The sequence below is a fragment of the Platalea leucorodia genome (genome assembly GCF_965183815.1).
Source record: "Platalea leucorodia genome assembly, chromosome: 14".
Classification (NCBI taxonomy): domain Eukaryota; kingdom Metazoa; phylum Chordata; class Aves; order Pelecaniformes; family Threskiornithidae; genus Platalea; species Platalea leucorodia.
The window spans coordinates 11,810,573-11,822,969 of NC_138836.1; the positions used below are offsets into that span (position 1 = coordinate 11,810,573).

Genomic DNA, 12,397 nt, shown 5'->3' on the forward strand with positions numbered 1-12,397 from the left:
CACCTTGCACTCTACACCCTGCACCTCTGCACCGCTGCGGTGTGCGCTCCTGCGCCCTGCACTTCTGCGCCCTGTATCTCCGCACTGTCCGCCCCCGCGCCCTGCACCCCCGCGCCCCGCACCCTGCACCCCCGCGCCCCGCACCCTGCACCCCCGCACCGTGCACCCCCGCCCCCCGCGCCCTGCACCCGCTCCGCTCCGCCCGGCGCCTGCGCGGGGCGGGGTTTGGGCCTCGGCGGGCGCCGTCGTCAGCTGACCCGGGCCGGAAGCGCGGGGCTCTTCCGGGCGGCGGCGGCGGCGATGGCTCCGGACCCCTGGTGAGCGCCGGGCCGGGCCCTTCGCGGCTCCCCCGGGCCGGGCGCCGCCGCCGCCCTCCCGCCCCCGCCCGGGGCCCCCGGGCCCGGCCTCGCGGTGCTGGGCCGCCCCCGAGCCCCCCGTGCCCGGCAGCCTGCGGGCCCGCGGGCGGCTGTGGAGACCCCGGCGGCGCGGCCAGGGCCGGCTCTGCGCCCTTGGCGGGGGTGTGGGGGGGTACCCTTTCCCTACAGAGTGCTTTTTTCCCCAAAAAGCTCCTTTTGGGTCAATCTACAGAGCAGGTGGTGATGTGCCGCTGGCTCTGCCGCACGCTGGGGTGAAGCACAGGCGGTCTCCCCACCGAGCCAGGCCAGAGCAGCGTGGCCAGAGCACCACAGCCGGGGCCGGGAGGGCGAGGGCCCGGGGCGGGTGGCGGGGACTCAGCCGCTCCTCTCCCCTCGGCAGGCTCTCGCTGTACGATGCCGCTTGCCAGATCGCCCAGGAGATCGCTGAGAAAATCCAGGAGCGTAACCGGTACCAAAGGAACGGGGAGAGTTCGGCCAAGGTACTCTGCTGCCGACTGCACCGGGGCCGTGAGCGTGGCTATTTTTAGCTAGGTTTTGCTTTTAGCCGTTCTAAATACTGGTTAAGCATTAAATCTGCAGGAGCCAGCTGTGTCCAGGAAGCTGTCAGTGCTGGATTTCCTCCCTTGCCAGCTGCAGAGGGACGTGGGTGCTGCCGGGGACGGCGGTCGGCCAGGCGATGTGGCCGGGCGCGCTGCGGTGATGGGGTGCCTTCGCCCAGGGGCCGGGCTGTGCCAGGCCATCGCTGCTGCCAGCTGGCAATCTGCGGGTTAAAAGTTGTGTTTAGTGGCAGGAACTTAATATTGGCGGTGTGTTCTTGAAGATAGCCATAAAGAAAACAAGAATATGATTTCTAAATTAACGGCAGCTTTTCAGTGTCACAAAAATAATCTTGGATTTAACAGTAATGAATCTTTTATGCATGCACTAACGCTGGTTTTACAAAAAGAGCAAAGGAGAGGCCGCGGGAGCGTTGGGCACACGCTGCTGGCTGCTCAGGGCTGTCGCAGCCAGGACCAGAACTGTTGTCAGAGATCCTGAACCGAAAAGATGTTGGGATGCACGGCAGCTTCTGCGTACTCCGTTCTGTGTAAATATTGAATAGGTATTTTTTCCTCGCAAGGCTGGCTTGCTTCCTTTCTGTAGTGGCTGTAGATCAGATGAGATATGAATTTTTCAACCTTTTTTCGCTACGTTTCTAACAAACTATAAGATCAGAGTTAAATATGAATGAGAAGCAGCAGTTGGAGCTTACCCAGGAATATTACGTTCTCCGCCTTTTCACACTTCCTGTTTAAAAAATAAAATAAAATAAAAAGATTCTCAGGAGGCTGCTTTCTTTAGGGCTAAAAGCCTCGTCGTTTCCTTCGAGAAGCGGAGGAGCCTGCCTGATCGCACGCCCCAGGGATCGTGCCATTAACTTCTCCCTTGGCTGCGTTAAGATGAAAATGCGTGCAAGCCCTTGAGTTAGTCTTGTATAATAATTTGCATAATTAAAACCCCACTGATGTGTTTTGTAGGCTCTGCCCCTCTTTATAGCAGGGTTGTGATGCGATGCGTGATCACTGAATCTTCTTTGCCAGCCTCTTTGCTGATAGCCTTTACAATAAAATGTCATTTTTGAAATGTTTCCTTTGAAGAAATGTTGAAGAAAACTGTGTAGGCTTTGTACAGTAATCAGTGCTTTTTAATGAATGACTCAAATTTGGCATGAATTGAAAAGAGGTTTCAGAAGGCCCAAATAAGTGGGATTTGAGAGAAATATTTTCTCTAGCTGTAGAATTGAGAGGAGCGTTTAGAGGTGGTGCTTACACTCCCTGCTTTCAGGGCAATAAAGTATCAGAAATTGTACAGATATATACTCAAGCAATAGAAGGCTAATAAAAAGATTGCTGCTTAATCCATCTGTATTTATAGAGGACAAAGTTCTCTATTTGCATCAGTGCAATCTGTGATGTGTTCCAAAAATCCCCAACAAAGCGTTGTGTTAGTGTTGTTTGGAGCCCTTCTTGTACCGTGGCTCTCCGAGGCTGTGTTTTATGGAAACATTACACACTTGACTTATTTCTTCATAAAATCATTTGTTCCGTGCCCTGTGTTTTCCAAGCGCAATTTCCCTTTAATCCATTAACAGTTAAAGAGGAATATTTGGCAGTGTTTGATTCTACTATAAACAAGTTTCCAACAATGAGAGAGTTGTTTTCATAACAGAAATGCATGTTGAGAAATCCACGGCTGAGCGGTCATGTATCCTATGACTCCTGAATGTTTTAACGGAGAAAAAGTCTTTGTACAATATTTCCTGGGTAGGGAGAATGTAAACAAGTTTTTTATTTTTATAGTATTTTGCCATTAGCATGGCTAAAAAAACTTATTGCTTATTGCTGAGTAAAAAATAGAGCATAAAATTTAAAATGGAAAAAAAAAAAAAGCCCTGTAGGGAAAGATTTCAAGCCAGCACTTACAATCTGTGAACTCTGCTCTATTGAGCTGATCTTCAAACTTCCACTGGTTTCTTTTTTACTTTTTTTCTTTAATGGAAGTGAAATCTTTTGTGATAGCGCTGCAGCTTCTGGCCAGAGGAGCAGAGGGAGTCTGTACGTTAGATGACTTGGACGTGTATACCTCTGCGTTACTTTGCTGTTCGGGGCCGATGAAATGCAGCGTTCTCCACCTGGACACGAGTGCGGGAAATGGGCACGTGAAATGAAAAGACCTTTTATTACCTAATTGCAGAGCTAGAGGCTATGCAGCGGCTTGAACTTTCCTAAAAGCATTTATACCCCATCCTGGCTTTGGAAACGTTGCCGCAGTGTTCGGCGGCTTTGGGTCTGAAGGTGGATTTTGCAGCTCTTTGCTCGGCTCCGTACTCTCAAGACTGCCTCAGCGTGGTTGCATCTGCTCTCTGTCCTCGTATTTGGTAGTGTTTGAGAACAAGTCTCGTTGAGTCAGAGAGATTTAAACTTCTGGGGCTACCAGGTGGGGTTTTTTGGGGGAACTCCTGCTCCATCCCTCTGCAGATACCGAGTGCAGTTTAGCTCTAGGCAGCCCAGCGATCAGTCAGTGAGACGTTGGTGTCTGGCTGCTGCCTCTGTGTCTTCAAGAACGCAGGAATCGGAGTCAAAGCAAATCTTCCTCCTCTGTTACTAGCTCATCACACAGAGCATCTGAGGTTGCTAACCATTGTAACCCACAGCGGGGCTAATATCTTGTAAACAAGAAGCACATAAAGTCTTAATTAGGATGACTTGCACAGTTAATTGCAGTTACAGCGTTTTTTCCTAGTGTGTTCTACATCACTGGAATGAAAAGAAATAACATTTAAGGAGGAAAAACCCAGAGGAGAATGTCAGCCTAACTTGGGAAGGGGTGGGGAGAGAGGGATTCCCGCAAACCTCGGGCTTGCTTGCAGCAGGGAAGAATGCGAACAAACTAACTACATTTTTAGTAAGAACAGACGCGTCTGAATCTGGGGCAGGTCGGCTGTGAGAAAGGGTCGGGAGTCAGGGGTGCTGCTGAGAGGGGAAATGGAGGAAATCTGAATTTCTCTGGGATCTTTAGTTTGAAGTCTGGGGGAATTCAATGGAGGGAATGTCTGAACCTGTAGCAGCCTTCCCTCTAATCCTGGGAGCTGGGAAAGAAACCTGGTGGCAGAAGCAGCTGGCGCCTGTAGTTGTATTAAAGATCAGAGGAAAGAACTGGAAAATGAACTGGAAAATATTAAAATGTGCTGAAATGTTTTGCCCATATAAAGGAGTGTGTTTATAAAGACTTGAAAGAAAGCTCTCCGTATTAAACAGCATTAATGCATTAGAATTGTGTTTGCGAAACTAGTGTTATTTATCTCATTATTTTGTAAGCATTCCAAACCAGTTAACTGTATCGTTCCCTTTGCGGCTCTGAGGCAGGCCGCCTTGGTTCAGAACGGAGTCCTTCACACCAGTATAGCTGAAGCTAAATATGTTGTCAGCTGCATGTAGTATTAAATTTTATGCAACTATAACTCAGACTGAAAAAAACCCCTCTTTTCTTCCCCTTCAGCTCAATGTGATTATCAGATCGTCGTTGCAGAATCTGAGAGAGAAGATCGATCAGCTGAAGGACTTACTGCTTCGGGCTGTATCAACACGCCAAATGTATCTGTGTAAACATCAACTCGCTGACCTTTCTGTATTGTGGGAGAGAGTGGAAAAATGTGCTATAATTGCTCTGCCACGCAGTTAGGGTTTTTCCCTCCTTCCATTTTTAGATGACTTTGTCACTAGAACTTTGTTCATGCTGCTGTTTAATATTTTCATTGCAGCTGTAGTGCAGGAAGAGTTGGGAGCCCAGGCATCTCCAGTGTGGTGGGCACGAGGCTGGCCTTGGTTACGTCTGCGTCAGAGAGAAGCTTAACAAGGTGGTCTGAATAATCTCAGAGCTGCCATCGCCTTGTCTGTGCGCTGTGCCGACGCCGCTGGTGGAGTGGCTGGTTATGAGCTAAGACTGCTCCTCTAGCAGAAAACTCGCTAATCTGTTATTTTCCCTTGGCTCAGTCGCCGGCTGCGCGAGTGCAAAGGGAAGGAGGAAGCCTTGTTCGGGGTGTGGGCAGGGATGTGGCAGCCCCGACTTGGACTGACTGAAGGAGCAATGGAACTGCGTCTTCAGAATGATGCCAAAATGCTTTAAAATATGCCATAGGAAGAAACCACAGGTTTTCTTCTAGGAGCATTACCCTGTGGCCTGGCTTGGATTTGCTGCTCTTTCCATATGCTGGGATAGTCAGGCTTAAAGAGTCAAAGTATGTCCGTTTCCCTGAAGATATCTATCAGCAATCTGATTTAATGAATGAATATTTAATTTCAGGCTTACTATAGCAGAAATCCCTTCTAAGCACGGGCCCCCTGAGTGCTGTGCTGATGGCCAGGAGTCAACTTTCCTGTCCAGTCAGTGCTTGAGAGCAGATGAATGCTACTGCTGTGGCAGAAAACATAGACAAACCAGTTCAGCTATTGCATAATCTACTGAAGAGTGCTTGGAAGAGGGTTAGTAGTCCTTCAAAATGTCACTAAGATTAATTAAAAAAAGCAAACACGTCCTCTGTCGAAGCTGCAGCGCTTCAGGGCGTCTTGTCTTTCAGAGATACTGCATGAATTGTTTTTCTGCTGCGTGAGTGTCTGTTGGGGTGTTCTGCTGATGAATTGCAAATGGAAACAGATGCTCAAAGTAAATTTGTGGTTGTTCCCTGATCACTTGGCTGGGAGCTACTCACCTGGTCTGCGTTACGAGCCTCCAGTGATACAAGATGTGAAGTACCCTGCTGATTTTAAAAGCTCTATTGGGTTTGGACCTGCCCTGTTTATATCATAACAGTATAAGTTGGGGCTCTTTTAAGAAGACTCATCCTTTCCTGAGCTTAACTCCTGCGGTCCTGTTATACACTGTCAGTGTTCTGGAAGAGATCAACTGCGTAGGACTTAGTAATAAGTGAAAGAAGAACTATGTTGGATTTTGGAGGGGGAAATGCTATTCTTAATACTTATGCTAATTTGGCAGGAAATAGCCTTCCGGTTCTCTTCTTACTTTGAGATGATGACCTGAAGGTCACTCTGTGGTCACTGTATAAAACTTTTCTTTGAGATATGTAAACTTAACAAACACATTTAGAGTAACAGCGGATTTCATTCAGAAACGTGACCTATCCTTCTCTTAGATGTTACAGCCTTTTCTTGAGTTACAGTAGTTACTCTAATTAATTTTCATGATCAGGAGGTCTGATTTATTTTAAGAATAAATATTTATTTTAAGAATTTTATATAATAAAATTCAAGTTTTTCAGTGTTTTTAAGTTTGGTCCTTAACCAAGTATCATCAGCACGCAGCTGGAGGGAGACAGGAGGCAGAACTTGGTGGATGACCTTCTCACACGACAGAAGCAACTTCAGGCATCGTATAAGAATGAAGGCCCAGAACCCGACGTGATAAGGTATGGCATTGCCACCTCAAATGAGCAACGTGATTTGTGCTTTGAGTATGTCTGAAGATAATGTTAAAGGCATCCATTGAACTCATTTATGTGTAGCAAACTGCGGTTTCATTTGCTTAGAAATCATGTTTTTTTGGTGCCAGTATCATGTATGTCTGCAAAGCTGGGGAGCGTGAGGGCCTGGAGAGTTGCTCGGAAGAGGTCGTGCTGAGTAAGCGATCTAGCAGAGCCGGTCACTGCGTTGGACTGATGGGTGCCGCCGTACTCCGCGAATTGTTGGAAACAAAACGGTCAGGATGAGGCTTAAGCTTCAGATGGTGCCCAGTGATCGTACTGTGCAGCAGTCTGTGGGGGCCTTCAAATTTAAATTTCAATTTTGTTATGTCCTTCACAGCTGGGAAAAATAATTATGGTTAATAGCCTGCAAGATGTGCTCTCCTTAGGTGGTTCTTCCCTTTCTAGTGGAAGGAGTTGTATTTGTCATCTCTAACGTGTTCTTCGAAAGAATCCATCCCTGGTGGTCTCTGATCCGGGAGAAAGGCAGGGCCTTTTCTTGAAGTGTGACTTTCAGGCCTCTTGCCTGAGTGAATAAATTATTAGCAGTGCATGAGTTGGGTTTGGTGGGAGTCACACAGGTGCTGTGTCCATAACACACAAACCGTGTTAGGCACAGACTTGGTCCTAGTTGCATAAAAAGACAGCTTTTACTGCAGATGTTGCAGTCCTGCAAACTCAACGTGCAGTGGAATAAGGAAGGATGGGCTGTTTCTAGTGCTTTGTTAATGGCCTTTTGGATTTTATCCGTTTCTAGTTAGGTCAGCACCAGCTTTTGCCTATGGAATTCCACTTGGGAGTATTTGCTCCCCTTGGCTGTACTCCAGAGTTTTTGGTAGCTTCAGTTCCTGCATGAGCATGCATGTGGCTTGCTGAGGAGCTCCTTGCAGCTACTTTACATCCAGGAGCTTTTACATCTCACTAAAATACTGAGTTAAAAATGCTTGCTGAGCAGCAGAATGGAGAGATTCCTGTGAATTTGTTACCCTTCCCTTTCCCAGTTCAAATAGCGTAACCCACCCTCCCTTTTCTCCTTCCTCCTCTTCCCCCCTGTGTTTTCAGTGACATCCCCGCCGGTCGAGAGGGAGTATCCTGGGTTCAGCCTGGAGCTCTACACGTGCTACAGATGGTCTAAAGGCTCTGCTAACGAGGCTCTGTCTCTTCTGCCTCTTCATCTGTGTTGTAAAAGCCGATTTTTCTTTGAGACTCCTTTTTCTTTCAATGTGTTTAAACTGCCCAATGAATGAATTGCTGGAGGAGAGAGAGGAGAAAAGGGGTAGCAATAAATAAGCCTTGTTCCTAAGCTGGTAGCCAGACAGCAAAATGGAGCTGCCGTTTCCTCCTCCTCTGCAAGCACATGGGCAGTAGGTCTGCCACCTTCGCACAGGATCAGGGCGGTGATGTGTCAGAACTGAAGTGGCATGTGTTGAGGGACAGCGTCAGAAGGGTCCTCGTGATTCACGGGGTGATATGCTTTGATCTCTATTAGCCCTGAGCCAACATTCATGCAAAGAATGAAAAGCCCCGCTATCCAAGAGCGTGACTTACCTGTCTCCTGACCCCCTCACTGAATACTGCTCTGTGTGAGAGTTACCATTTTGGCTAAATTCCAGCGCAGGTAACTGCATTTGCTCTCCCTAATTTTTCCTTTGCAGATTCTGGTAATCTCTCCTGCAAAATGGCGCAGAAGAGAAGCGGAGCTGCAGACTCTTGAGTTTGCAGAGCGTGTTCTATTTCCATGGTCAGTGAAATTATTCTGGAGTGTAGACTGTAATTGGTAAAACTTTGTTTTAAAGCCTCATACTTTCAAAAAAAGTGTACATATGTTCTCAGGAGTTTTATCCAAATCACAGCTGTTGGGCCCAGGCACGTATTTTGTTGATGAGTGAGAAGCTTGAATGCAGCAGACGCAGACTTGTTAGGCCGGCTGTGGGTCACGCACGGGGCCGCGAGCCCTGCGAGCCCTGCACACGCTGCCAGTGTGGTCTGGGTCGCACGCCGTGGCCGAGCAGAGCTCCCTCAATTCTGCTGCCCCGCGGTGCAGTGACGTCTGCCTCTGAAGAGCGCAACTGTGCTTCTCCAATACGGACATGCGATAGAAATACATAATTTTAAAATTTTTAGCTTGTGTTTCTAAGCAGCAGGCATTTTCTAATGCACTACGTTTACTGAACCTTTTCTGTAGCAAATACGCGGCATTGCATTTTATACCTGCACATGTAAGGTTACTTGTGGGAGGGAGCACGTTAGAGCCCTCCCGAGAGAGTTTCTCACCTTTCTGCAATATGTCAGCCCTCACTCTTAGAACAAAACTTCATACACGTTTAATTCCTCACACTTTTGAAGAAATCTGTGAGCCTTTTTGCTGATGTTCTTTGAGAACCAGTCCCTTTTCAGCACTCTGCTCTTGAAAAAGGCAGAGACGGTTTCGAAGCTATTGTATAGTAAAAAATTGGGTGCCAATGCGAGCATTGTGTCCTACCATAACTGTTGAAAGTAAGATTTTTTTTTTTTTTTTTTTTTCCTAGCTTGTTGACTTTGTGTGTCTTGGAGCAGGTATAAGAGATACTCAAAGCTTAACTGATAGTTTCCTGTATTCACGTTTCGTGAGGGTTTGCTCATGGTGTAGAGGTTGGTTTCTGCTTGCTTTTGTTCTCCGGTGCGGTGTTTGGTACAGCCAAAGCACGTGATTCACTTCATGGTTTGTTGTCTTTGCGTAACCAGACGTTGTCAATGCAACAGCTGCTGCGGGTGGTAAAGCTGTAGACTTTGATCGAATCCGTGAAATTGTTCTAGGTTTGGCATTCTCCAGAGCACAGTGCAAACGCAGCTGATGCACTGCTCCTGGCTTTTACACCTATCGCCGAGTCAACTGAAACATGTCAAATAGCAAGAAGGCAAAACGTCTGCGGGGACTGGCGGCGTGGGAAGGCTCCTGCGTGTCGCCCGCTCGGAGCAGCCCATGAGCTGACGTGACCTCCTGAAGCGTGGCCGTCCCCGCCGCGGCGGGGCAGCACGGGGGGCACGTTTCTGCCATGGAGCAGAGGGCGAGGATTCAACCTAGAGCTGGCCTGAAGGTGTCGAGGCAGATGGGAGGAAAATATCGAAATCCCATGATAATTTCAAGCTCCGTTAGAAATGATCAGGGAAACCAGTATTTTCCAGCACAAGATAACATCAGAGACAGTATTTATTTGCAACACTTGCTAGTGTTGCAAGGCTTGAAGTTTTATAGTTCTCTTTTAACTTCTTTAATTAAAAATGGGTAAAACTATGCCAGCTATTCCCTGCCTGGTGAATTCACACCCCTTCCATATTCTCTCTTGTAGGTCTTGTTTTCAGTGGTGTGGGCAGAGACGTAGCCAGGGCCTGAATCTCGTGCCAATGAGTCAAACCGTTCTCTCTTGCCGGAGCCTGGCCCGCACGCGGGTCGGCAGGGAAGGAGCTCGTCTCCCCTGCCTGCCATACTGCTCGTAGGCACAGAAGACGACAGCTTCTGGGAGGGTTAAGCTGCTATTTACAGCACTGGGTTTCTCTAAAATTGTTGCAGGCTTCTGGAACAGCCTGCTTTGGATTTCAGTAGGTGGCAAAGGCCGCTCTTCAGCGTGCCTGAAGCCTGAAAGTCAGCTTTTCCCGCTGCATTAGAAAAATCAGCACATGTTGTTTGATTAAGTTCTAGCAGTGACACTTTTCTCTGGTTTTGTATTGGTTTTCTGTATCTAATCCATCCCTGATGTGACAGCACACATTTTCAGAAGTCTTTTTCTTTCCAGCAGTCATTCCTTTCATTAACCTTCTTGCACCACTGATCACATATTTATTGTCCCCATGGCCTATAGCTGTGAAGGTTTTACTAGAATTAATCTTCGTTTATATTTGGTCACCATTCAGTGAGTTTTACATCCTTTGAAAACTGCTGTAAAGCTATTTCTGGTTGTGAAGTACAGTGGCCTTAATGCTCTTGGTATTTATCCTAACTGACAACTTGGGCCAGAACACAGGGCAGGACGCTACATTACTCCGGTATAGCATGAGTTTACCTTCCGGCACTGTCGGCCTTAATTAAGATGCAACTGGAATTTTCCAGGGGGAAGGTTGCGCTGTTTACGTGACTCCGCTTGAGCAGGGTCAGTTAAATTTTCTTTAATTGGTTTTCAATAGGCGATTTCAGTATCTTCTCCCCTCTTTTCGCCTTGGAGAGAGAGCTGTGCAGGGTGTTCTAACAGAGACTTTAATGGAGTAGAAATCCCTGTGGTTTCACGCTATTTGAAAGCGAGAAGTGAACAAAGCAACTAGAATTGTTGACTTTCTGGAAATCACAATATCAGAATTTTGTGAGTCTTTAAACATTTGTGGAGGCAAAGGAATCAAGAATATTCCTCCTCTTGCCTGACCAGGTAGTCAGTATGTAGAAGTATGTGTCGATCAGCAGTGAATAAATACATTGTGTGTACTTCAACATGCCTTTCTTGGTTTCTCTTTGAATTTCTCAAAAATATAGAAAACTTTTGATAGCTGTGGGACACAAAACACCTTAAGTAATAGCTACCCTAGATAATTTTTAGAAGAGTCCATTTTTTTTTAATGTGGGTTACCATTTTTTCTGCTTAAATACTTTTCTGTCAGATGTAGGGCATTTAGGGCTTATTCCAAACATTTGCCTAATGCCAAATAGGCACCGAGTGTCCGACTTCCATCAACGAGCCATTAGGTGCTTAAATGCTTTGGTGAATCTGGTTGTTGTTTATGGAGGAGCAAATGCTCTTTGGAAAATAAGATTAAAAACAGTTGTTTAGGTGCATTTAAAACTCCTTCCTGCTGTCCTTCCTCCCTGCCAGTAACTGGTGGAAGCCCTCCCAGCTGCAGCTACGGCGTTCCAACGTCGGATGCGATTATCCTTGTGTCTAGGAGATCGATGGACAGGGTGGAGGAAGAGGTGTCCATCCAGAAACCCATGCTCGAGAACGCCTGAGGCTTGAGTCATAAGATCAAATCTAGGAGCTGGGGCAGGATTTTCCAGGATTAACGTGTCCTTGGCCACGTAGTCACGACCCAACGTGGTTGTCATTGTCTCAACACCCTCCTCGTCCACTAAGCCGTGGCTCTGTACCCGGGTCGCCTCCCGTCGTACCGCTCGTCGCCTGGAAGCACCCTGTAGGTTACCGCGTGTGCAGCCGTCAGTGTGCCCTCAGGCAAGCAGCAGGTACAGCGCCTGGTAAAAACAGGGAGTTCTTGTGCCCACCCCAAATTTAAGGACGATTCCAGTACGATAGTGAAGTCTCCTTGGTTTAGTCTGTGTTCAAGGGACAGGTTGCATGTCCCTTCGGTCAGAGCATACCAGAGGTTCCTTGAGGACCTCGCTGAAGTCAGGACCGTGGTTATGAGAAAACTGCATATACTTGTATTTATAAGGAATAACAAAGAACAGATATTTAAACACAACTGAGAAAAGTAAGTCAAACCCCGTAATTTTAGGCATTGTGCTTCAGGTTGTGCCTGCATGCCTGTTATTAAAGCTTATCGCTCATTAGCCTCAGGAAAAAATGCCAGTAGGAGGGCAGCTTTCAAGGCTGAGCTCCATCCTTTATGTTTTGCCTTCTAAGTTTGCTCAAAACTACCAGAAGTTTCCTGCCCAAGGTTGTTTCTGTACCAGCAGCGTCCCTGGGTTCTTCTGGCACGGGCGTGCTGGGGCTGTAGGGAGAGCAAATGCCAAGCTGAGACCTGCCTGGAGGCTCGCGTTCCTGTTGCTCGTGGCCAGGCAGAGTTCAGCCGCCGCGTGGGGAGCGAAGGTTCAGGCCTGAGCCTAGAGCTGCGTCTCGTCGCGACAGCGGCCCTCTGAACGGCACCGAGGGGGAGTCCATCGCCGCGGGCGCAGGGACGCGGGTTGCAGGTGATGGAGTTGTTGAGCGTTTTGTGAACAGGACAAATAGTCTCACAGGAGTAGATTTCTCCCTTCACCTTTTCTCTGGGTGTAATTATACAAGATGCAGAAAGAATTCTCCTT

The 12,397-nt window shown here is 47.6% G+C and overlaps 1 protein-coding gene across 6 annotated transcripts in view; it reads left to right on the top strand.

Moving 5' to 3' along the window:
* Nucleotides 1-264: 264 nt before the first annotated feature.
* The window catches only part of STX8 (syntaxin 8), a 107,594-nt gene continuing 95,461 nt past the window's right edge, over nt 265-12,397 (top strand). For all 6 annotated transcript variants that reach the window (XM_082326672.1, XM_082326671.1, XM_082326670.1 and 3 more), the window contains exons 1-4: nt 265-317; nt 757-856; nt 4,416-4,510; nt 6,229-6,339. In XM_082326672.1, coding sequence (XP_082182798.1) covers nt 301-317; nt 757-856; nt 4,416-4,510; nt 6,229-6,339 — 323 coding nt within the window. In that variant the 5' untranslated portion in view covers nt 265-300. The remainder of the gene's footprint in view (nt 318-756; nt 857-4,415; nt 4,511-6,228; nt 6,340-12,397) is intronic.